Raw genomic sequence first — 25,500 nt, forward strand, 5'->3', positions numbered from 1 at the left:
CACAAAATGTGTCGTTAATAACTGTGCTGAGAGCCTCTCTGGTGCCTAATGGTTAAGTCTCAGCACTATCATTGCTACTGCCTGAGGTCAATCCCTGGCCAGGAGCTAACCCTCCTATGGTATGACACAGCAGGACTCTTCTGTCTTGCCCGCTGCTCCCCTCAACAGTATATTTCAGTAAACCCACTTATCCTACTCCCCATTCTGTCTCTAGTGAATCCTCTGCACCTCTGCTCCATTACCTAGTTGTTCTACACTACAAAATATATAATGAAAAATAAAAGTACTAAGACTCACAGAGGACAGGACAAAGACAAGGGTTTGTAAATAACTGACAGGTGAAAATATTCTATCCTCAATGTGGATAAACTTGAAATACTGGAGGGTATGCAGAATTACCCAAACAAATAAATCATAAACCACTATGTGTGAGCAAATGTGGAAGAAACAGAGCAGACCCAAGATGCATACCTGAGGGTGCAGTTAAAGCAAGGTGGGGGGTGGGGGCGGGGGTTCTCCCAGCCCTCTCTCTACTTAACAAAGCCCTGGCTTGGAAAAGACAACACAGTCCCTTCCCTCCAGCTCACAGCTGCTCCAGGGTCTCCTTCAAGGCCATTCCCACCAGAAGTTTCCACCTGTGCCCTGCCCAGCTTGTGGAAACCACTGTAGCCCCATCTAAGATACAACAGGCAAGGCTTCTGAAGATCAAAATGTGCAACACACACACACTTTACCAGACACACAACTGCCACATAAAATGCAGTTAAAGTTATAAAATGAATCTAAATGCAAGCCCATAAAACTATGTGATTGCCATCTTAGTGAAGAATGAACCACCTATTATCTTCCTTTTTTGTGCTATCTACAATTCCAAATGAGGGATATGTCATCCTGCAAGCTCATAAATTCCCTCATTGGCCCAATACCTACTTCTATCAGGTGAATGCAGGTCTTACCATAGAACTTTTAAACATACACAATCAGGTGTGATAAAGATCTTCACATTTATCCTCCCCAAACTTCAGATAATGACTCTTTTTTATTAATATAGATAAGGTAGGGTTTCTAGTATAATACCTGGGTTCAGATGTGAGTTCTTATTTCAATTCTTTACTAGAATTATCATTACCCCCATTCTGACAGATGAGAAAGACAGAAGAAGGGGACAAAGAGAACAGTGCCTCGGCACCATAGGTTAATTATCATGTATGACCTGACAGGGAGATGAGTTCTTAACCGGCACTGTGCCAAAGGCAGCAGAGAATCCATCACTCTACTAGCCAGTGCAAGTAACCAAAACACAAAGAACCTGGCAAAGCTACATATCAACAGCCCACATTTTGTTAACTGTAAGTTCTACAAATTGTCCCTTATATAAATAACATTCATGATAAAAGAGCTAGAGTCTGGCTTCTTTAGATATAATTCTTTATGTCTATATAAGGACACAAGAAACAAAAGACTTATAGCAAGCTGACACTAAATCCAAATCACAAACTTGGCTTTACGTGCTTCCAAGATTCCGAGAAGAAAGGAAAAACACCCCTTGCAAGAATGAGGGCTCCACTTTTATTTATGTTGTATTGATGTAATTTGTTCACTCTGATATGTAAGTACCTAGGACTTCCTCTCAACAGAATTCAAAAAAATTTTTTTTCCAAATTCTTAAGGTGCTAAGTTTAGCATAGATGATGTGAATGTATAGAAAACATCAAGTTTTCAATAAAATCTTACTGTACCAGCACTACTGATGTGTAAGGACAGACTGTACTCAATACTTGGATACCTACTTCTACTTAAGTACTTCCAGGTACCTCACTTATTGATATGATTCCAAAAGTAGCAGATGAATGCTCGCTTTAAATTTAATCACATGTCTTGGGACTCAGGGGAACAGTAGCATTTATTTCAGTTTTCCAGAGGGAGCAGGAGTTGGCTATTTCTAATTTTTTAAATAATTTTATTGATATCTCAGCTAATTAACAAATTTCATCTGTTGTTTAACTGTACAATCCAACAAATGTTAGCATAATTATAGATCTGTACAACCATCACAATCAAATTCAGAACGTTTCCAACCAAGCACCCTACAAAAAAACTGATGTCCAGTCTGTCAATCTTGACAAATAAAGGGTTTTCCAAAATAAAATGCTTGTGTAATGTAAAGTTTGTTTCTGTCTTTTGACTTGGTATTCCCACATCAACAAGGCAGCGCAGCCTAATGTTACCACACCAGCTCTGGAATTCTTTAATGAGTAAAGAGCTAGGCGAACTTGGAGAAGACACTAAACCTCCCAGTGTGAAGCCAGTTTGTCATTATGTTAAGCATTGTTCAGTAAAAATTAACTGCTGTCTTTACTTTGACCACAAATATTCCTGCTTTTGCTGCCCCTCTATCATCAGCTCTTCCTCTGAATCACCTCCAACTTCATCTCATTTCCTCCACCTTCTAAACTATCACCTTCCCCTCCTGTACCACATCCACCTCTTCATCCTTGGTCTCACCACCTACTCCAACATCACCTCTATTGCCTTTACGATCAACCCACCTTCCACACCACCTTGAGTCACATATTCTTCTTCTACCACCTTCACCTTGTACATCACCATCTACCTCTTCTATCACCTCCATCATCTCCAACTCCTCCGTCATCACCTCCACTACCTCACCTTTCCCATTACCTTCATCTTTGTCCCCATCACCTTTACTTCCTCCGCTCACCCCATCTCCATTTCATACATCACCAATATTATCATGTGGATCAGGAAAGGGTCAGCTGGGATGACCTCTAATAGTGTGATTATAAAATGGAGATTTAATGAACATATTTTCTGATTTCCTTCCAGTTCTATTTTTTCTGAAGTGAATCTAATCATAAGCGGAAGTTGATAGCACAGTTTTTGAGACTGGCGCACGGGCACAGGAATGCTTACCCAAGAAGGGCGCTTCAAAGCTGCTGGATTCCCGTACTGTCCACCAGAAAGAACCCTGGTTGTAGACTCACTCACTGGATGTTCATGAAGAAAATAATAGTAAGTAGCAGGAAAAAGTAAACTCACAATGGGTTCTGAGGCATAAATTCCAAAAGCGGCCTTTTCAACCTGCACTTATCTGCTGGTAGAGTGGAAACTCTTAGCAAACAAGCCCCACAAAGCCTTCATCCTCTACTATAATCTGGAAAGTGTTCGCTCTAGAATTTTAAAATCCAGTTTATGGCAAACAAAATTAAAATTAATAACCTCCCCGAAACTCGAACATGTTACACATCTTTACAACATCCATGCAACTTAGTTGGTGGTGCTTGGGAATTGCAAGGTTTCAGAGACAAGAAAATGATGGTGGCAAGAAGATGGTTTGCTCTTAGTCTCCTGCCTCTCATGAAACTCTGTTTGTGACTGGAAGGGGACTCTGCATGACTTCAGTCTCCTAACTGCATGAGGACTGGCTCCTTCCATATGACTCCAGCATTCTGCCTTCCTGACTCCACCCTCATCTAGAAAACCATGCCCAAGTCCTTCCAGGCCTTAAAGGAAACAACCAGTTCTTCCCTGTCTAGGTCTTTCATTATAGTTGTAACTTAAAACAAAAATAATATTCAAACAGTCATTATTGGAATAAAATTCAGTAGGTATAAATGACTAATAACAAAGACCAGGGTCTGCTACAAGAAAGGGGCAGCTATCACTCAAGAGATGTGGGTATGGAGGTCAGAGGTTGGGAAACACCAATGTTTTATCAATAGCACAAGTTTACAAGACCGTATCTTAGTAACGCTAATGAAAGGTGAGTAACTCCCACTGATGTGATTTCTGTGGCTCAACAAAGGAACCATTTCAAGTCAGTTAAATTCTAAGTAATAATAAATACAATGTCAATTGATTCAATAAAGACAGCACAGTGTTTCTTATTCCACTAACTGTGCTGTCCATTTTTGCTCATGTAAAGTTAAAAGTTTTGCAAAGTTATTAACTGATTTTAAACACTAGTGTCTCTATCATCAAAAGTCCTCATAAACAATATAAGTATTCTGCCTTTTGTATAGCATCTTCTTAATTCTCTAGAGAATGGTCAAGATGCAAAAACCAAAGAACACTAATAAGTTCTCAAGCTTCCTAAGAAGAGAACCCTCCATCTGAGTTACTAGTTCTCACCAACCCACAAGGCCATGTGCCCAGGTGAGGGAGGGGTGTTTGAGAGCCAAGTGTCCCTACTCATTCTTCTCCTAGAAGAATCCCCAGTGATTCAAAGTCAATGGCCACTCTTCTCACGACCACTCAGCCTCATACAACTGCCCAATACTCACTATGTAACAAAACAGAAGAGCAAAGCACCTATACATGATGTGAACAATAATGGCCTCCAGGTGTATTGATGCACGTCTGCACCAGGCAGCTCACGTGCCCTTTTGCTCTCATTCATCATCTTCTTTTTGCAGTCACCCTTGGAGTAGGCAACACTACTTACGATGGCCCATTTAAAAGATGACATAAAGCAAGCACAGCAGCAGCACTACAAGGCAGGCCATCATCACACCCTGAAGTGCAGTCCCACATTTTCCACTACTAGCTCAGATTGTTCTCTGGGACTTTTCCTTCCCCAACTTGTGAAGAGGAAAATGGATTAGAGACCAAAACATACATATTATGAATAACATTAATTTACTAGAACAGTCAGCGAGAAGCACAGAGACCCTGCAACTTTAAGCTTTACAGTGTCTTAGTAAGAGAAATGAGATGACCCATATCTCTACTGTGAATAATGCTGACAATTACCATCTTTAAATGCTCTCAGAGAATTAATTAGAATATAACACAGGGTATGAGAACAATTTGCAAATAATCGACAAAATTCCAAACAGGATAAAATGTGCTCTGATTTTGGCCCCAGCAAAGCCTGACCAAATTTAAGCCCTGGGAAAAGGAGAGGTGGTGGGTTTCTCACCAGGAGACTTCTGCTCTTCTTCCAGGCCTCTCTCCTGTCACAGAAGGTACTGCCTGTGCTGGGAAGCCAAAGGATCAAGAGAAAATGCCACCAATGGGCTGACTGGTGAAAAAGGAAATCATTTACATGCAGACCTCAAATGAAAAGAACAGAGTAAAAGGCACCAGTAGACAAAAGGGATTGTGGTGTGTTAACCAAGCACCGCACTGAAGCTGAGAGATCTGGCTTGACATTCTGGTATACTAACTAAGGGGTAATCCCTTTGTGCTTCCTAGCTGCATCTTCCTTATCCAAAATGGGGTCACAACCCCAAGACCTCACTAAAAAACAGGTGAATCCACCACTGTCGGGGATTCTGACTTCTTTAGTTGGAAGCATCCCTCTCTGTCCTGGCACCACTACCCCTGCAACACCTACATACAACCAGGGCACCAGCCACAAGGTGTTGTAAAGATCAGTAGAGACAGAGCACTGACCCACAGCGGGCAAAGGACACAACCTTGTTAGCAGAATAAGGAGGAGCAGTTCTTCTGTGAACTTTCTCAGTGATAGTTTCAGACTCTAAAGGGTTCTCACTGACCTGACTAGCCAGGAAAAGGCCCACAAGTTTACCATGACGTAATCCTCAGTGGAGCACTTCCTCATTTCTATGTTCCTCAGGCAGGCAGAGGGCAGAATGCCAGGGGTGAAAGGCAGCCCTTGACCAAGAATCTGGAGGCAGGTGAAGCAAGCCAGGTTTGCCCAAATGCCACTCTATGTTCCTGCTGCAAGCTGTCAGGGTACAAGGCCAACAGTCCCTGGACCAGAGCAACTGTCCTTCAGAGGGCAGACAAGCGCATGAAGCAGAGCAGGGAAAGGCAGAGGTTCCAGAAGCATGCTGATGATCACAGTCATGTCCCCTTAAGGTGTGATATCCATGGAGATGTGTGCAAACCAAGTGGCCAAGATGAAACAATGAACAAACAGCCCAGATGCCAGCACACAACAAGTGAAGCCCCTACTATAGAGCTGCTTTTCTTTGCAAGATAAGACCTGATCACCCTCTCCCAAAGGAGGACTCCTGTGTCCAAACCTTGGCATGGTTACGAGGAATTGCTTATTGTATCCTTCACATTTGAAAAAACCTTATTATGATGCCAGTCAAATATTTATAAATTGCCAGTGTGACAAACTCTACAATTCAGAGCAAATAATTTTACTCTCTCTGCTTTATTTCCTTGTCTATAAAGTGAGGCCTCTGGACCGTGTGATCTCTGTTTTCTTTTTTTACTCCAAAGCTGATTCAGTAGACTACATATAAATGTTCTGAGGTTAATGTATTCCTAGAAGCACAGCTAGAATAGTTTTATAGGGGGCTTTGTACTGCCAGCTGAAAAGGAATATTAAGAACAGGATATACCCCCTCTTAATAAACACAAATTTGAAATAGTTTTCAAATTTGAAATACTTTTCATACACAGAATGGCAGGAAGCACTGGATAAGGATTCCTGAAAGAGGAAACAAGAGCAGTGAGCCCTGCCAATGTTCCACGCTGCCCAGAGAGTGCCCTCCCTACCTGCAGTGTGGGGAAGAGGACCCCATGCGGAGCACAGAGGGCCCTCTAAGGGTTCAGAGCACAGGGGAGCTGGCAGAGAAACCTGCACAGGAGGAGGACTCTGGAGACCACAGAGGGTACCCAAACAGACTAAAAGTGTCAAAGATGACAAAATTTTGAAACGCTGGCATTGCACTGGTATCCAGAAATACTTCAGTAAATGCAGTTTAACCCAAGGAAGAAGGAAGGGTCAAATTCTTCCTTACCCACATTTGAGCTGGCCTGGTCTTCTAAATCCCCTCTAATCCACACTGCCTTATGGCCACACAGGCTGCCCACATCTTGCCTTGAGCAACTGAGTCTGAGAGTAGATGAGAAGGGCACATTGTACCCAAATCATACCCCACACAAGAGAAACAGAAGACAGGCCTAGGGAAACAATGGATTATGTCTGCAATCCTTGCTCTAACTGGGTTTCATGAATACATCTAGCCCAGTTCATCGAGATCCCAAAACACACTAAACTCATGCCAAAACCCACCTAAGGAAATTGTGAGAGCAAAATGTACTTTTTGCTCTCAGGTCCAAGAAAACTTTAAGAACAGTCTGAAATTAGTTATCAATGTGTTTAAGTTGACCAAAATGCAGTTATGGGGCAGCCAATCACAGAGCTTCATAGTTGGCTAATCCACCCTTGGCCTCCTAAAGAACAAGGAAATAACGATGAACTTCAGAAACCCACTCAACAAATTTTCACTGAGAATCAACTAGCATAAGCTAGCACAGTTATTGCTTAATGCAAAGACACTCCCCTGGAAGAGTGTTTTATCTAGGGGAAACAGACAGTAAACAAGAACTGTACTTTGCAATTTACTTAATTACAATTTCAGAGGGTAGGACCATGGGATAGTAAGGGGGAATGTACAGAGCAGGGTAGGTAGCAGAGGAAGCTCTTGAGTTTAAATAAAACTCAAGGGAAGATCTCACTGAAAAGGGGTCCCTAGCAGGACTAGTGAAAGGGACAGATATACAGGTTTCCACGAGCAGTGCTTGGAGGGACAGAGGACCACGGCAACATAAGCATCTTCTTTTAACTAAGACCATTCTTAACAATGACAGCAGAGGCCCTTGTCCCTTTGCAATAAATGTGGAACTGGCATCTTATGACTCTACCACACTTCGTAATTTTTCATCAATAGTGAAAAGTCTTTTTCCTATGAACTTATGCTCCTTTTATATATTGTTTACTTTTTATTAAGTGATGAAATACCAGTCCTACTATCCTAAACAGGTTCTAAAGCACCTGGAAACTGCGGATGAAGACATCTTTCTTTGTCCCTTTGCCACCCTCAGAAGCTAGACAGGGCTGAAAACCTTCATAGAACTTTTGTATATCTCAGCAAGCACAGGAGAACCCAAGCACAGTATAGGCAGAGAGGGGAAAGCAACTTCAGATAAAAGAAATGTTGGTCTAAGGGGAACAACAATAATAGTGATGAACAACTATATACCAGAGACATTTTACTGGGGTAGAGTGGGGAATGGGATCCAAAATGGAGGGGAAGGGGAAGTGCACTGGACTATGGTGATGGCACACGGGTGATTTAGTGATGGGAAGCCCATGGGGATTACAACTGAGAGGGGAAAAGGCACAAAATGATGTAAAAATAAACTATCATAATAATAAAAAAAAGTTGGTCTTTCTATGGTTTTTCAAAAAGCACTAACCAACATAAGCAAAGCAACAGAAAACAGTAAAAGGAAAAGCTAACCAAGTGTTAAATATTTATTTTTTCCTTTAACATCAATGATAGAAGAAGCTCAATGAAACTGAAAAGTTATCCTGAGGCATCTATCAAGGAGGTATTTACTGTATGAAGATATGATCAAGAAGATAGGAACACCCCTCTTTTGATTGAGGTTAATACTGGCGGGGCCTGTCTGCCCCACTTGCCAAACGAGGTGCAGAGGTTAGAGGGCACTTGGTGCCTTACACAGGGAGGTTAGCTACAAAGAAACCACTCGCCTGCCAAGAAAAATAGAGCCAATAGATATAAATGGACCTATGCACACCACTGTAAGATTCAATATGAGCAAACTATAGTACAGGAATGTAAAAGCATAATTTAAAGACATTATTTTAAAAACCTAGCAAAGTGTACAGTCATACTACGTCACCTCCCACAAGAAGGGAAGAAGTTCACTGAAAAGTTCAGCAACTCCGAAACAACCACACCGTATGCACACATTGCCACCTGCAAACATGCAGTATGGTCACAGTCTCCAGGACGGAACCCCAACTCTATCAGGGAACAGGATTCCCCCAGTCTCAGTGTGCCTGGGGATCACCATCCCATACAAAGTTACCCAGGCCACGAGAAGACAAGCACAGCCTTAAAGCTCCCTAGACAAGAAAGATACCTCTCAGGAAACTGGAAAAAAGAAAGTTCTCCACATAGTAGCCAGAACCTACTATCAAAGCGCAAATCCAGTGGTATAAGCCAGACCCACACCTACTGCAAAACTGCAATGCCTGCTCAGGAGGAAGCACGGGCTGGCCTTCAACTGGGACAGAGATAAGACAACACAAGTACAGTGGATACTGTGACCCGCATAAGGACACGAGGGAGCGTGCTTCACGACTGCAGAAAGTGGGTGTAATTTGGATCTGCAAGGAGCAGGGCATAGGTGAGCCTCCCTGAGCTCACCTGGTTACCTATCCTGTGGAAGGACATGAGCCTGAGACTGGGGAGGTGTCTGGAGAGAGTGGATTCTCCCAAAGTGGGGACATGTGGACACATGCAGCGCGGGTGGCCAGGACCCAACAGCCGGCAGCTGGAAGGTTATGAGAAGTGAGAGGGAGACAGGGTCAGACCAAGCAGGGGCTTGTAGGCCGAGGTACTCTGCAACAACATAAGTAATCCGCCCTAGCGGTGCAAGCCAGCAGCTGCTTCCTGGGGCTATAGGCAGGGACAGGCACAGGACCAGCAATAATGTGGGTTGGGTACCAGGTTGGTGAGAGACTTGGGGTGACATCCAATGTCAGGTGCCCCCATACTGAGCATACCAGAAGCCCAAGCCCCAATTCACTGTTTCACAAAAGAACCCTACCACTCCCACCATGCCACTTTCTTGTGCTGCCAGCCCCAAAACTCCCATTCTGCAGTCTTTCTGTCTGACTATGCTGCCCTCATGGGTCCATTGTCCACTTGTGGGAGGCCGCACACAGGGCTCCAACCCACGGCAGGCTCTCCCTCACATGTGTTGGGCCAACCCTAACACAAAAGGTTCCCAGCAGACAGTTTTCCTGCGCCCTCAAAGAGCAGCAAGGGTGTGCTGAGGACGGGGCAAACTACAGCTCAAGAAAGGGCTAGCAAGGAGAGCAACCTGACAGGTATGGAGAGATGTAAATTGCTCCAGAAGCCTGAGGGCCACCGTGGGAAGAAACAGCCTGAACAAAGGTGTGGAGACAGGAAGGCAGAGAGGAGTGGAGAGAGGGCAGGGTCTACGTCCAGCATAAGCCTTGCCAGCACAGCAGCATCTAAGACTGGCCCTGTCCCGGGGCTGTCCTCCCTAGCCCTGCAGAAGGGTAACTTCCACCCCTCCACCGGCATTCTATTGGCTCAGGACAGGCCAGGGACTGGTGTGTCCAAGGGGAAGCTCCAGTCTTCCTGCCAGGTTCAATCGAAAGCCAGGGACAATTTGTTGAGAGTACAACCGTGTTTCCTAAAGGCCGAAAATGATCCGCCCCTGTTCCTGCTAGTGCTTCAGCCAGTACGAGGAGCCTGACAGAGCAGTCCAGTAGTGTGAGCAGCAGGACAAAAATGATTCATACTTTGACTGTTTCACACTCTCTGAACTCAAAGCAAAAGAAAGCACATTCCTGCCCACAAAGAGCACACAGATAATAGGAGGCAGCCAGGGAGCAGCAGTTTCCAGTGTTCGATGGCTGTTCGATGGCAAAGACTCTGGAAAGGGTAAGCCAGGGTGGTGGGAGCTGGAGAGAAGAGTGGAGTGAGAGAGACAGAGAAGCTGGGGGCAGGGCTTCTCCGTCCTCCTGCACTTCCCCACGTTACTTATAGCCCACATGGCAGGCAGACTTGTTTTCATGAAGCACTGTGGTGTTACCGCCTCATCTGAGCCCCTCCTCAGAAGCCTGGGGTATCTTTAGGCAGACAACACTGACTCCCATGTTTATCTCAGGTTAGGGGACTCCCAAATTCCAGCTGTTTTCAGACATCCTCACCACCCATGCTTGTATTGCACAACTGGACAGGCCCTATTCATTCCCAGTGACAGCCAAGTAGCTTGCAAACACCAAAATCTGGCCTTAAGACCAACTTTAGCAAAACAGAGTGACTCCACAGGGCTGGTAAAAAGAAGGCATTTGTACAAAATTTACTTCCCATTTAGAGAAGTTCTGAAGAGCAAAATATAGCTTGCAAATATATTTAATTACTGAACAATAATAAATTGTTCTGTCCTCTTTGAAAGTCAAAGATTACACGGAAGCAGCAACTTCCTGGGTAACAAAGGCCTCGAATTTCCTCTTCGGACCTACAGGAAAAGGTGGACCTTCCCAGCTCATCATAACATGACAGTCTCCACAGGCAAATACCTGCCCCGCCCATACCTTCCTGCTCAGTGACGTCATATATTTTTCTTTCCTATTGCTGGGACATTCCATTCTATCCTTGGCTGCAAATTAGTGCTTCTGTAATCCCATAATGACAAGCACAAGAAAATGCCAATCATATCCTCACTGCTCAAAGAATAAAATATAAAGTTCTAATGTAGTTTGGTTCCACTTAAAAATTAAGCTGTGTTTCAGGTAAGGTCTGGAAAAGTTGAATAAGCATGTAATAAGCATGTTCCTTGTCAGTCCGCCAGGAGCCTGGTAAACCAACAGTTCTGGGAAGACACTATTTCAGGTACCCCATGCTGGTCTCCCATGGTGCTCCTGTCTATTTGGATTCCTAAGGTACCATCCATATATTTGCAAATATATTTGATTTTTTTGTTAAAAATAAAGGGCACTGGGAGTCCTCCAAGGAGCCCTCCATGACTTGTGCTCTTATGCACACTCGGGCTCTGGCTGGCTGCGAGCAGCTGGTGGCTGGGGCTTCATTCAGATGAGGAGGATCTACTCCCTGTGACTGTCAGTGTGGCCCAGCAGTGGGTCTGACTGATGTCCAGGCTGCTCACTGCCTTTCTCCATGGAACTCACACAACAGCATACTCTTGTGGGGCTGAAAGAGTCTCAAAAGTTCAACATATGAAGAGGGAGATGGACCACACACATCAGAGAGAACATCTTCCTGATCTGAATAAAGCCCCAGACATCAGCCCCTCGGCAGCAAGTCAGAGACTCAAAGAGCACAAGTCGTGGTGGACTCCTAGAAAGAGTGAGCGTGAGCCACACTCAGGATGAAGCAAGAGGTGGTCCTCCTTCAGTCCTCCAAGGACTACAAGCAGTGAATTCAGGAAGATTAATGTCACCTCATGAAACAACAATGTATCCTCTGCACAGACCGAATGCCAAGCAGAACGATTGTGTATACGGCCGTGACATTCTCAGAGCCTGAAACCAGCACTTGTCCTTCCATTTGTGAGGGAGGGGAAGATCTGCTGCTCTTACAGTCACCAGTGTGTCAAGTGTGGCTAGCTTAAAACATAATGAAATGAATTCCTTTAAAAAATGAAATAAAAAAGGTAAAGTACACCAACATTTTAAATATTAAATGCAATATTCTAACTGTATCAAATTTCTAAACATGTTTCCTCAGTTTCTCTATCACAGACTGGTAATAATTCTGCCTGAGGCCACACAGAAAATGGAAGACTGCATGAAGAGCTCTCCTCCTCCACAGAAAGGTCAATCCTGGGCAAAATGATTGATGGAAACACTGTACTATAAGGTTATTGGGTTGGTGAAGAATTATATGCAAAATTCAAATAAAGTCACTGGCATGACCACTAGTACACAGTGTCTACGTTTTCTCTTCTGTAAAATAAGTATCATGAAGATTCTACCCTTAGAGGGTTAAATGAAGAATCAAAGATGAGTACACAAAAGTATGAATTCCACCCTCGCCACATCTGTCCACTCCCCACCTCCCCAACCATCAAGTCATGAGCTCAGATTGTAGAGTATCAAAGTGTGACAGTTCCCTTGGGAAAAGATAGTTCCACTGTTTCCACAAACCATACAGTAGTTGAAGATGCAGTGTGTGTTGCACTGTCTGTCTATCCCACAAGAGCTAACTAGAAATCTCTAGAGAAAGTGTTGATACCTTGTTCACCTTATAACCCAACATCCAGCCATGGCCTGCTTATCATTCATGATACAGTAAGAGAATAATAAGCACATTAGCCACCTCACTCCTGACACTGACAAAAAATTGTTCATTTGATCCTGTAATTACAGAGTATAAAAGCACATGCTATTTAATAAAAATGTCATTTGCTATCTATGATTCCACTAAATAAAACCAACCACATAACTGAAATTTTTCAGGTAAGAAAATGTTTTCCCAAAACAAATGATATCTATTTTAAGTGAATAGACTGCATTTACTCCAAAGACTTGAAATTTATGTAGATATCACAACAATCACTTAAAAATTCCATGTATAGGACCCTCCCTGATAGTGCAGCAGGTTAAAGCACAGCACTAAGAAGCTAAAGCCACTTCAGTATGAGTTTGATCCCCACCCCGGAGGTAACCTACATGGCATGACAGACCTCTCCTGTCCAGCCCACTGCTCCCCTCAGCAGTGAACGTCATTCAGTTGGCCTGCTCTGCTCCCCACTCTGTCTCTGGTGAATCCTCTCACCACCCTGCACCTCTGGCCCGTCCCTCAGTTCCATATGCATAAATAAATCTTTAAAAAAAAATTACACATCTAAAAAATGAATTTTATACACTTTTGAAAAAAGTGAGAGCAGCTCATGTTGCAGTATCAAAATTTAGGCCCTTTTCACTGAGCGTCTTTTAAGTAATGAGCATAATGCTAAGGGCTTTATAAGTGACTTCTCACTATGACATTGTAAATAGAAGAAATATATGGAGAATTTAAAGAAAGTGTGGGTCCTCCCTGGCAGCACAACAGGTTAGGAAGCAGCACTGCAAGCTTGCCACACCTGCTTCAGTGTGAGTTCGATCCCTGGTTTGGAGGTGACCCACATGACCTGGCAGACCGCTCCTGTCTCACCTGCTGCTCCCCTCAGTAGTGTAGTTCTTTAATCTGCCTGTTCTGTTCCCGGCTCTATCTCTGGTGCATCATCTCACTGCCCCTGCAAATGTGGCCTGTATTCCAGCTCTGTATGTAGAAATAAATAAATAAATCTTAAAATAAAGTGTGTACAGTTGTACAGCCGAATCATATATTGTCATCTATTTGTCAGTTGTTTGTTATACCCGATATCTGTTCAATTAAATATCAATTACTAAATTCAGAACCATAATCTCAATGATTTGCAAAGCCATGCTAGATAAATGCTTTAACAACTGGAATGGTCTTATAAAATAAAAATAAGGGATGTGTCAAATGATCTCTGTATCTTCCCACCACGGCTAAAAGAAAAGGTAGTTCACATGAAAGTTTCTTTTTGCCAAATTTTAGGTGTGTAAGATTAAAGCTGGAAGAGTCACAAAATCACTCTCTGGCTAAAAAAAACAAATAAACAAACAAATAAGCAAGCAAGCAAACAGTGACAGACACTGGAAATGAAATTCATTTATAGGGATTTATCCCACTTAATTACTCTATGGGATAATGTCACCCCCAGCAACTCCAGAGTCAAAAGATGTAGGGGATGCAGGCGTCTCAGCACCAAAAAGAAAGTGCAAGTAGAAGATGAAGACAAGGAATCGTTGTGCAGGGATGTATGTCATGGGCAAGGAAAGTTTCACCCAAGGGTTGTCAGTATTACATCCACTGTCCAAACAATGAGGAGGAGACAAGCTGACACAGGAGGCCCACTTTTGGCATCTGTGAGCAAAAAGGCTCATTTGAGCAATGGGAACCCTAAAGCAGTTGGCAAATTTATTCATAAAGATACTACCCAACTGGCCCTCCCTGGTGGCGCAGCGGGTTAAAGCGCAGCACAAAGAAGCTTAAGCCACTTCCGCATGAGTTCGATCCCCGCCTGCCCCGGAGGAAATCCACATGGCGCGGCAGACCTCTCCTGACCCGCCCCCTGCTCCCCTCAACAGTATACTTCGTCGATCTGCCTGTTCTGCTCCCCACTCTGTTCCTGGTGAATCCTCTCACCCTCCGCATCTCTGGCCTGTACCCCAGTTCTGTACAAATAAATAATCTCTAAAAAAGAAAACCTTTAAAAAAAAAAAGATACTACCCAACTGTGCTGATATAGCCTGATAGCAGCCACAGAAGTGATGTCAAGGAATGAAAGTGGCCATATGCCAATAATACTTTATTTAAAGAGTAGGCAGCATTGTACAAAAATGAAGGATAATGTAATAATTATAAAAAAAAAAAAAAAGGCAGGCAGGAGGGTTGATGTTTTCTATCTCCTGGGCAGAAAGGTCAGGTTCTAAAACTGATGTTCAGGAACACAGACCTGCAATGAAGCCACAAGAAGCTACTTGCAGTTTCCTGGAGTTGGGCAGAGTAATGAAGCTACTCCAGAAACGGAGGATGGCCTTTGTCAGAGAGTCCCACACATTGTCATTTTGGTTCCCATAGTAGCTCAAAGGGAAACTTTCACACTGTTGGATCCAGTCCCTGATGTACTATAACTAAAGGATTAGGATGTCCTCAAATTCCTTGCTGCGGGAAACCATTCAGATGACACCAACTCTGACTCCAAAATGGAACAGTGCATCTTCACAAGGAACAGCAATGCCATCTACATCAAACATTTGAAGAAAGCCTCGAGAAGCTTCTGCTGGCAGCTCACCCATGGTTGCATATAAAAGCCCGGTTGATGCCACGGCCTTATAGGCCAGGAGCACTGGCCAGGAGCGGTGCTGAAGTTTGCCACTGCACTGAGACCAATCCTGTTGCTGGTCACTTCACTCCAGGAACCTTCACTAACCAGATCCAGGCAGCTTTCAGGGAACAAGATTCGGTGGTACTGACTCCAGGATGCCCACAGCTTCTCCCAGTGGGCCTGCCTCCACAGCTCCGTGCCAAGGACTCTCCTCTGCTCACGCAGATGGGTCTCTGGTGGAAGAGGCCGGCCCAGGGTGCTTGGCACACACATGGAGCCCTGTCCTGTCAACACCGATGGCGGGGGGGGGGGGGGGAGTCATGCCTGGTCACCACTGCTCCAGAGATCCTCAAGAGATGGGAAAGGAAGCACAGGCTGCTGCTGAAAAGGGCAGCCAAGGATGGGTAGGAGGTGAGCAGACTGCTCCAGGTGGAGAGCTTCCTGCTGCTCTGGCGGAGGCACAGGCTGGTCTGAGAGCCGGAAGGAGCCCTCTGAGCCTACCCAGCAGTTCCCTGCTAAAGACTGGAGCGCGCAGTCTGCCACTGAGGCCCGGCTACAGCGCCCACTGCTGGGGGCACTCAGTGGGGAGGAGGAGCTGTGAGTGGCCTTATGCTGTTCTTCACAGACTCTTAAACAAAAAAGGGAAATAAAACTACTGAGGAAAAAAGTTTATTTTTTTTTAAAGATTTATTTATTTATGCATGCAGAACTCGGGTACAGACCAGAGGTGCAGGGGCAGTGAGAGGATTCACCAGAGACAGAGTGGGGAGCAGAACAGGCAGATCGATGAAGTACACTGCTGCGGGGAGCAGCAGGAGAGACAGGGAAGTTCTGCAGTGCCATGTGGGTCACCTTGGGATCGGGGAATCGAACTCTCGCAGCTGGCTTGCAGTGCTGAGATTTAACCCGCTGTGCAACAGGGAGGGCCATAAACAGTTTAATATTAGTAAAAGAAAGAAATGGGGGAGTGCAGTTAAGGAGCCAGTGTACTTGGATGTTGATCCCCCTGTTATCCAGAAGGCAGAATCAAAGTGACAGTTTCTACGAGACTTTTACTTCTAATACAAAGCATTTATGTTTTTAAGTGAGAAACCAAGGGGAGAATTATACAAATAAAACTAAATACTTAGAAAAAAATATTTGGAAATTCAGTCATCTTAATCACCCATATCAAATTTAAATTCCAGGGTTTTATTTCTAATGCACACTTCAACACTTGGTTCAGGTGTTTGTACCTAAAGCTTTTATTTCCTATTATTTGCCTTTTTCTAAAGGGTAATTATTGTATCTATATACTGTAGCTCCGTAAAAGATATTTAATCCCTTCTTCAAAGTCTTGGACACTAGCTAATGTCGCTGGGAATTTAAGTTTTTTTGGAGAGAGAGAAAAAACAGGACCCAGGGCCGTCCACTAACCCAGTCTCAGAGACATGTGGAGCAGTTCTAAAAGGTTGGGTTGGATTCTGCGGTGACCTGAGAAATGAAAACCCTTCTAAGGTCAGAGCTTTTGGGATTTCTCACCCATAGTTCTGTTTTATCTGCTTCATAATCATTATCATTATTCACAATTATCTTATTTATCAGTTGTCCCACGTCTAGCTCCTCCTCTAGGAACCTCCTCTGGAACTTGCCTGCCTCATATAAAGGTTCCTCCTGAGCACTAACATTATCTGGAACCCCACTGGTCCTCAAAGGAACAACGGTAACAATCCTGGTTAGGGCAGTCAAGAGGTGGCTGGGTCTTTCCAGGTCCTTTCCATGCATTTCCTCCAATCCCACAAAACTCTTGTCACCATTTAACCCTTCTCTTTCTTTACCAACAGGGATGTGAGGTACAGCAATTATGTGATTCCCCCAAGACCACAGGTCCTGCCAATATCACCCTTTCAAGGAATAACTTTAGTCTAAAGTGAAGAAGGTTCACCTCCTACTCTACCAGCTCCAGCACACACCCCATCATGTCAATCTGATATCACTAAAACAGTAAATTAAACACACACGATCATTTTAGTATTTCTATGTACATAAAAATATCCTACATGTTGATGATTCACTGAATTCCAAAATCGAATCAAAGTCACAGATATTAGTAAACAGCTAAAAGCAGGAAATTATTTATAATGGTAACGATCTTAAGAAGATATTTCCCTCTATAAAAACTTGAAGATTGCTCTAACAGCTATAATTGCAGATCACTCAAGACTGGAACTCATTATAAAGCATCCCCTTTTCTGAGAAATTCTGGAACTGTAGTCCGATTTTCCAGGAAGAGTGGCTACAAGCTGCCAAGTCTGGCTGCTGGACTTTTACAAGAGTAGAACAGACTCTGAAAGTCACTGAGGAGCATGACTGCACAGGCTTCAAAGTTGACAGTACGGCTGGGACTGCCCACTACCCACCCACCACCAACTGCCTCCGAAGAAAGCTCTGGGTGATAGAGCCAACAAATCCAGAGAGTAAGAAGCTGTCTTTAGCTGGTGTTTCTATCATTTTTATAAAGACTAGCAGAAAACAGAGCATGTTAGTGGGAAGCAACAGGAACTGAAGACAGCTGCTGCACTGTCACCCTCCCTACATTATATTTGGCCCTTAATGTCCGTTCCATAACCAGACAGAGATGACCACTAAGGGAACACTGAGAGGTATATTCCTGAGCAGGTTTTCCTTATAGGACCCTGACCCTTATTCGTCCTGGGACTAACAGTACCAAACAGGCAGCAGATGGCGACCAGGGTGCATGCTGGGTCTAGAAAACTAGCCAAATCTAAGTGGCTCCACAGCAGTGAACACATGACTGTGGGTGCAACAGGGAGCTTTACTCAAGAGGGTGAGTAGCCACGCCTCTTGCAACAAGAAAACAACCATACGTGAGCAAAGGGCAGTGTCCTGAGAAGAGCTCACCAGTAAACAGTCCCAAGGGTAACCAGACATGATTTTGCTACGAATTTAGTCCTCTTTTCTGGTTTTAAAAAAAAGCATGTTGGTTTTATCTCCCATTAAATGATTCCAATGAATGATATTCCTAATCTTTAGCTTTCTTCAAAGGTTTGCTTTACTTTAACATAAAAATCAATTAAAAAGATGTCTCTGCAGCCATAAGTCACTGACAAAGTTCTCATCACCTTAGTTAAAAAGAACTAGTAAATTAAGGAAAGGGAAAAAACAAATTCAAAGAACAAAAACTGAATCAAGGGCCGAGCACATGAAAGGACTTCAAAATTTGGGACTCCTACTGGAAGAAGGGAGGCCACAAGACAAATGGTATAAGTGTTTCAAATGAAGCTGATAACACAAGGCAAGATTCATTCATTAAGTTCAAAGAATGAAGGATCACTCTAAAAGTGAAGAAGAGCAGAAAGTGAAGAAACAGAGATGAACTATCTCCCCATAAAACCCAACCTGATAAATCACTATTGGGGCAAAACACAGTCATTCTGAGGAAGGAATCCTGTGTATAAAAGGCAAGTCACCACTCAGTCAAGAAGCTACCTGTTAAATAAAGCATGTTTTCTCCCCCATTTCTTTGCCCTGTAAATGCATTATCAGCTTGAATACCCAGCATTAACCATCATTTAAATTTGCCTTCTGGAGTGTTGGAGCAGTGTCTGTTTCATTCCAATCATTGCAGCCCAGGTATAAGCAAGTGTGTCCTATATGAAAATCTTTTAGAAAAGGATGCCACAGTCAAAGGGAACACAACAAGCAAGGACCTCGCAGGATATATACCAAGGTCTACTGTACCGCAGGATTTGTCAATAGTCCCACTTGAGGCATTTCCTTGGTGATTTGCTAGTAAGGTCATTAATTACACTTGTGCAGTAGCCCTAACCAATGCCATTTTGCAGAACCTGATGCCCACGCTCACCGATACCTGGTAGTACGGATGGTGCAAAAAGGAATCTGGGCCACCAGCTAAAGCCATCGGTTCCTTCTGATCTTCAAATTACATTTACCACACCACAGCTCCTGCAACAAAGACAGTCTGTGAGAAGCCAAGTCAGAGAAAAATTCACTACTGTCAACTTATTCAAGAGTGACATATCCAAATGGGTAACTCTGAGACACCGCCTGTAGGTTTGGTTAGGATGTCTGTTCAAGGTCCCAGTCTGTCTTCTAATGCACGGAGACAGACATCAACAATAAAACCTTGAGAAGTCGTCTGCATGATCCCAGAAGCATTCAGAAAGGTGAGGGTGACATTGACCCCCAAAATTTCACTCCCACTTGCCCATAAAACACTTGATTCTTTTCTCATAACATTTCTTAACACCCTGAAGACTTCATTTTACTTTGGTAAATAAGGAGTTAGCCCAATTCCAAGTAAGTGCTGAAGGGGTATATGTGTGCCCCCATCTCCTCACCTCAGTAACACCTATATAATGTTGGCTCTGGTAGCTAGAGTTGAGAACAAACCACAGTTCTCAGAGGGCACCAACCATGACGTATTGACTTCAATGCTATCCCTGAAAGCCACAGCTTTGTAACTACGACTCTCAAGTACATTCACAGAAATGGTCTTTGATTTGTAATTTCTCACTCCCACATGAGCTACAGGTGTACTGGTTACACTAAAGTGCACATAGGACTTGTATACCGAGCTCCTAATAAGCAGAAAGCAGAGTTCCTGTCTTTTTTCCCTTTTCCCTTTTTTAAATCTACTAGGGCACAAAACACTCCAAATTTTGAAACTGACTCTGACAAAGGTTCCTCTGCTGGAGCAGAGCAGTTTCCATCACCATCACTGGGATGGTGATGGAGACCTGGGCAGGGGGCTCAGATTGCACACAAAAGCGTGCTACACCAAACCACTCATAGACAAAAGAAGACCTATGAAGCAAACTTCTTTCCTTCTAAATCAACAAAAAGTAGAGCTCTGTTCCTGTAAGGACAGATGTTTTCAAAGAGTACCACTTTGGAACACAGTGGGTAGGTTACAAGAGAGCAGAAACAGTAATAATGTCAACGCCCTCAATATCATTTTTCTCATTTGGAGATCAACAGACATAAAAATAACTCAGGAACCATAGCAAAGCAGTGCACACTCTGGGTCATTATAAATCTCAGAGATTGCCATGGCTCTGTTCTGGCCAGTTCCAACCCTGAACAATTCATAACTCCTGGCCAGGTGAGGCTACCTCAGGTCTGCACTTTAGGTTTTGTTCCAGCTCCATCACCATCTAACCTCTAGTATTGAGCTCAGGGATGATCTCTAGAAAGCCTCCTCAGAGTGTACCACAAACACCACCACACCGGTATGGTTAAGCCCATGTTCACTTTGGCTCCTGACACAAGCTGGTCTTACACCAATCCTTCCAACTGCCAACCTGAATTGTAAATGCTCCTATTTGCTCTCACTTCAACCAAATAAACTGTACTCCCTGTGCCCTGGATTCAAGCCTGACTTCTGGGAGTCTCTAAGCCCCCTGCTTCTGGGGCTTCCACATCCTGATCCCAGAAGGCTAAGTTTCTAAGGGGCTTTTGGGCCTTGGCATAAGCTCCATTAACAGCAGGGAGAAAAAAAGGCCAGAAGGCTACCCCTCCACAGGCAGGGGTAGTCTGCCACACTTTCCACAATAGACAGGGATAGTCTGGTATCTGTTCTGGAGTCCCAAAAACACAGCTGTTTCCCGGGCTGCACTTCTGAGGGATAACTACTACAGTGACAGTTACAACAAACAGCCACAATGACTGAGCAGGGGAAAGGAGCTTAGAAACTCAACCCATTTTTTTTTTTTTTAAAGATTTATTTATTTGTGCTAGAGTGTAGGCCAGAGGTGGGGGAGGGTGAGAGGATTCACCAGAGACAGAGTGGGGAGCAGAAGAGCAGGATCCACTGAAAAACACTGCTAATGGGAGCAGCAGGCGAGACAGGAGAGGTCTGCTATGCCTTGTGGGTCACCTCCCTGGCCAGGAATCAAATCATGTTGCAGTGGCTATAGACTGCTTTATAGTGTTAAGATTTAACCACTTGTGCCACCAAGTTGGCCCCTCAACCCATTTTTATACTCAGGGGAATGGAGGGTTTATTCCCCCAAAGCAGTTTTTACTGGAGGAAAATATGACAAAAAGAAGGTGGTTTACTTCTCAATGAAAAAAAAGAAGATGACAAACCAGGAGAAAAGGAGAATGGAAGAAACAATACAGGCAAGAAATGTATCAAGACAAAATAAGCACTGGAGGCAGTCAAATCAGAATCAATACCATGGAAATCTAACTCCCTGGGTGAAAACTCTGTGTAAAGAATGAGCTAACTATCATGGTGAAATGAAAACCCAAGGGCCAGAATGGAACCTGCATGCAGAGAACAAAGGTTGGCTATGAAGGGAATAGCATGTTTTTGACCTGAAAAAGACCAGAACCTGTCAAAAGACAAGCAGGTCTCCTCATATTTCACACATCTTTAACAGAGCTGGGATACCTGTATTAGCCATATTCTGATTTCTTTTAGAATTGAGAAATAAAAAGACCTTCAAAAGCCTCCAAGAAGAAAACTAATTCAGGCAGATCATAAAATTAGAGATATCAAGTCCACCGATCAAAATAGAAGAAAATCTAGATAAGATCCAACTTGAATGAAGGTGTCTTGCCCCATTCGTTTTTGAAGTTCTAGCACCCAGAACCTTATAATGTGACTGTATTTGGAGAAAGCTGTAGGATGCACAGAGAGACACACGGAAGGATGATCATGTAAGAACACAGGAAGAGGAGAGACCACCAAGAGAACCAGCACCTTGAACAGCATCCTGCCTGGAACTGTGAGAAAATAATTTTTTGTTGTATAAGCCACTCAGTCTGTGGTATTTTGTTTGTAGCAGTAAACTACCACAGACCCTAAATATCAAGACACTCTTAATGAACATTATAGCTAAAAAGAACAGATGTGTCCTAAATCTATAGCACTGACTACAACCAAATATGTTTTCTAATGTTAAGTGTCTCTCTAGAGACAAACTTTGGTTAGGTAGTGGTAAAGGACTGTTATCAACTCTGGTCTCTAATAAAATACACCAACCCCCAAAATTAAATCATATTCAATCACAAAAGATAGTTGTTTTTTTTTTTTTCTGTAAGTGACAAAAATGTGCACTTTCACTACTCCTATCCAACACAGTTTTGGATGTTTTAGTGAGAACATTTAATCAAGAAAAGTAAAGGCGACCAAGCTGGAGAGATGGTTTAAAAGTATTTACAGATAACATGATCCATAGAAAGACCTACACACAAATACAAACAGCTATTCTGCAAAGTCAGAGGACATAAAATCAGCTGTGTGTGGTTTTTCTCATTTTAGGGAAATTTGTACTAGTTATGGTAAGGTGATACAATTATCCTAAATCTGAAAAATGCTGTACCCACATAATTTTTTCTGAGAAGTACACTTTTACTCTTTGTCAGACACAGGCATTTGTCAGGTGTGGGTGCAGGGCTCACTGTGTGGGTTCCATAACCTCCCCATCCCATATTACTTGGTGTTTCTAAGGAAAGCTGGGACTGTGGCAGAGAAGGATATACACTCACATATGCTACATCACAAGCCATCTACAAGTTAAGTGTACAGGAGACTCACATAGCACAGCACTCTCCCCCCGCCCCCAATGTTGGTGAAATTGCCTCTGTATAGCAGGAAACCCAGACGTGATGGCAGCTGCACATGTCCTGCACCTCCCCTTGCTGATCACAGCTGCTAGTGTGTGCAGTACATGCTCAGGTCTGTGTAACACATTCTAGTGTTTCTTCTGTTCTATTTTCCTCAGGAAAACACACTTTTTGTGACCTCATGACTTAATTTCAAAGTGCAACAGTGAGTTTCAACCCACCACTTGAAAGCAGGATCAGGTCTGCGTTTGGGTCAGCATCTGACCTGCACATGCCCCACTTTCCTCAGTGCACCAGCACCCAAACACATGAAGGTCGCACACCATGGGTCTGGCCATCTCTATCCCCATTTCACCACCAGCCTGCACTCCTCTCCTTCCTGGCTTAGGGTCAGCTGTCCACTCTGGGCTTTCCCTGGCAAAGAACCTCACTCACATGCCGTCTCCACCTCTGACTTACTCTCAGGAAAACACGCCTACATCTCACAGTCCTTGGAGTCACATACTAAACTAAACAGACATTCTTTACTTTTTTAAACCATGAATCCAAAATGTGCATGGAATACTGTAGGAGCAAATCATGCCCTTAGGAGATTTACTTTGAACTCTCCAGAATGTGTTTCATGCTTTCTTCTCTGTCCCCCAAACACTGATGTTCTGTCAGAACACCCAGACGACAGGCAACACACCTCAGCTCCTCACTCCTCAATATGCATAGTGTTGCCCATTGCCCAGCATGATTACAGTTGTCACCTGACAACTGTCATCTTATTTTACTTTTTAGAAAGTTACTAAAAATTCTTTCTGGTTTAAAACTCTCTCATGTTCCCTGCCACATCCAGAAGGCACATAGTAGGGACTTAATAAGGAATTACAGACTATCAAGACTACGTAATGTAATTGTTGATTTTTTTTTGTTTAGTTTATAAATTCAACATTGTGGCAATCATTTCACAGTACATGTAAGTCAAATCATTACACTATACACCTTAAACTTATATAGTGCTCTAGATCAATTATATCTCAATAAAACTGGATAATAATAAAAAGGTGTTTTAAAGGAAACAATAAAAATAAAATAAAAAGTCAAAAAGTGAAGTCTCAAGTTTTAAATCACCATAGAATTTTTTTAAAGGATGTACATTCATAAAAGATTCTACTTTTTTAAAAATATACAACTTAGTAATGTTTATTACATAGTAAAATAATCACACATTGAAATGAAAACAGAACATGTGCATTCTAAATCATAATAAAAGGAAAAAAGAAATTAAAATATTTTAAACATCAAAGGGAAAGTAGAAAATATAGAAGAATTCAAAACAATTTATTCAAAGGATAAATGACATGTAGCAACTAGATCTCAACCATCAAACATCCTTCTCAAAACAGTATTAAAAAATATTCCATTGTGATCTTTAAAGACAGCACACCCAACGCCACAATAGTGAAGGCAAAGATAAATAGATGGGACTACCTCAAGTTAAAGAGCTTCTGTAAAGCAAAAGGGACATTACTAAAAACAGACAGATCACTAATTGGAAAAACATTTTCTCACACAAAAGTAGCGATAAAGAACTGCTCACAAAAATATATGGAGAACTGATGAAACTCAACAAAAATAAAGTAAACAACCCCTCTGCAAAGAGGAAATGCAAATGGCCAACAAGCATATGAAAAAATGTTCAACATCATTGCAATAAGGGAGATGCAAATTAAAACCACAATGAGATACCACCTCACCCCAGTGAGAATGGCACATCTTCAAACAACTAACAACAAAAAATGTTGGCGGAGGATGTGGAGAAAAAGGAACTCTCCTGCACTGCTCGTGGGAATGCAAACTAGTACAACCACTATGGAAAACTGGATGTTCCTCAAACTGCTAAACATGAAGCTTCCCTACAACCCAGTAATCCCACTCCTAGGTATCTACCCAAAAGACACAAAAACACTAATTGAAAAAGATACCTGCACCCCCATGTTTATTGCTGCTTTATTTACAATTGGAAAAACATGGAAGCAGCCCAAATGCTCAAAAGTAGGTGACTGGATAAAAAAGATGTGGTACATATATACAATGGAATATTACTCAGCAACCAAAAAAGAGAAACACACGTCTTTTGCAGCAACTTGGTTGGAGCTGGAAAAGATCATGCTTAGTGAGATTAGCCAGAAAGAGAAAGAAAAATACCGGATGGTTTCACTCATAGCAGGAGTATAATGGACCAGGTTAGAAAATAACAAAAATAATGAACAACCATATACCAGAGACATTTTGCGGGGGTGGAGTGGGAAATGGGATCAAAAATGGGGGTGGGCAGGGGTGGGGAGGGAAGTGCACGGGATTATGGTGATGGCACACGGGTGACTTGGTGATGGGAAACCCGTAGGGATTACAATTGAGATGCCCCCCCCAAAAAAAAGGTACAAAATGATGTAAAAATAAACTGTTATAGAATAAAAAAAA

At 43.0% G+C, this 25,500-nt stretch overlaps 1 protein-coding gene across 3 annotated transcripts in view; it reads right to left on the minus strand.

Moving 5' to 3' along the window:
• GRB10 (growth factor receptor-bound protein 10) overlaps positions 1-25,500 on the minus strand; it is a 152,607-nt gene that overhangs the window by 109,555 nt on the left and 17,552 nt on the right. The window contains exon 2 of one of the 3 annotated variants that reach the window (XM_012733955.1): positions 19,307-19,401. The exons of 1 other annotated variant lie outside the window; for it this stretch is intronic. In XM_012733955.1, the coding sequence (XP_012589409.1) occupies positions 19,307-19,357 (51 nt within the window). In that variant the 5' untranslated portion in view covers positions 19,358-19,401. Of the gene's footprint in view, positions 1-19,300; positions 19,402-25,500 lie in introns of all 3 variants that reach the window. One more of the 3 variants, XM_004694509.2, reaches the window with a different exon arrangement.

This window comes from Condylura cristata, unplaced genomic scaffold, assembly GCF_000260355.1.
Source record: "Condylura cristata isolate star-nosed mole 26May11 unplaced genomic scaffold, ConCri1.0 scaffold00044, whole genome shotgun sequence".
Taxonomy (NCBI): Eukaryota; Metazoa; Chordata; class Mammalia; order Eulipotyphla; family Talpidae; genus Condylura; species Condylura cristata.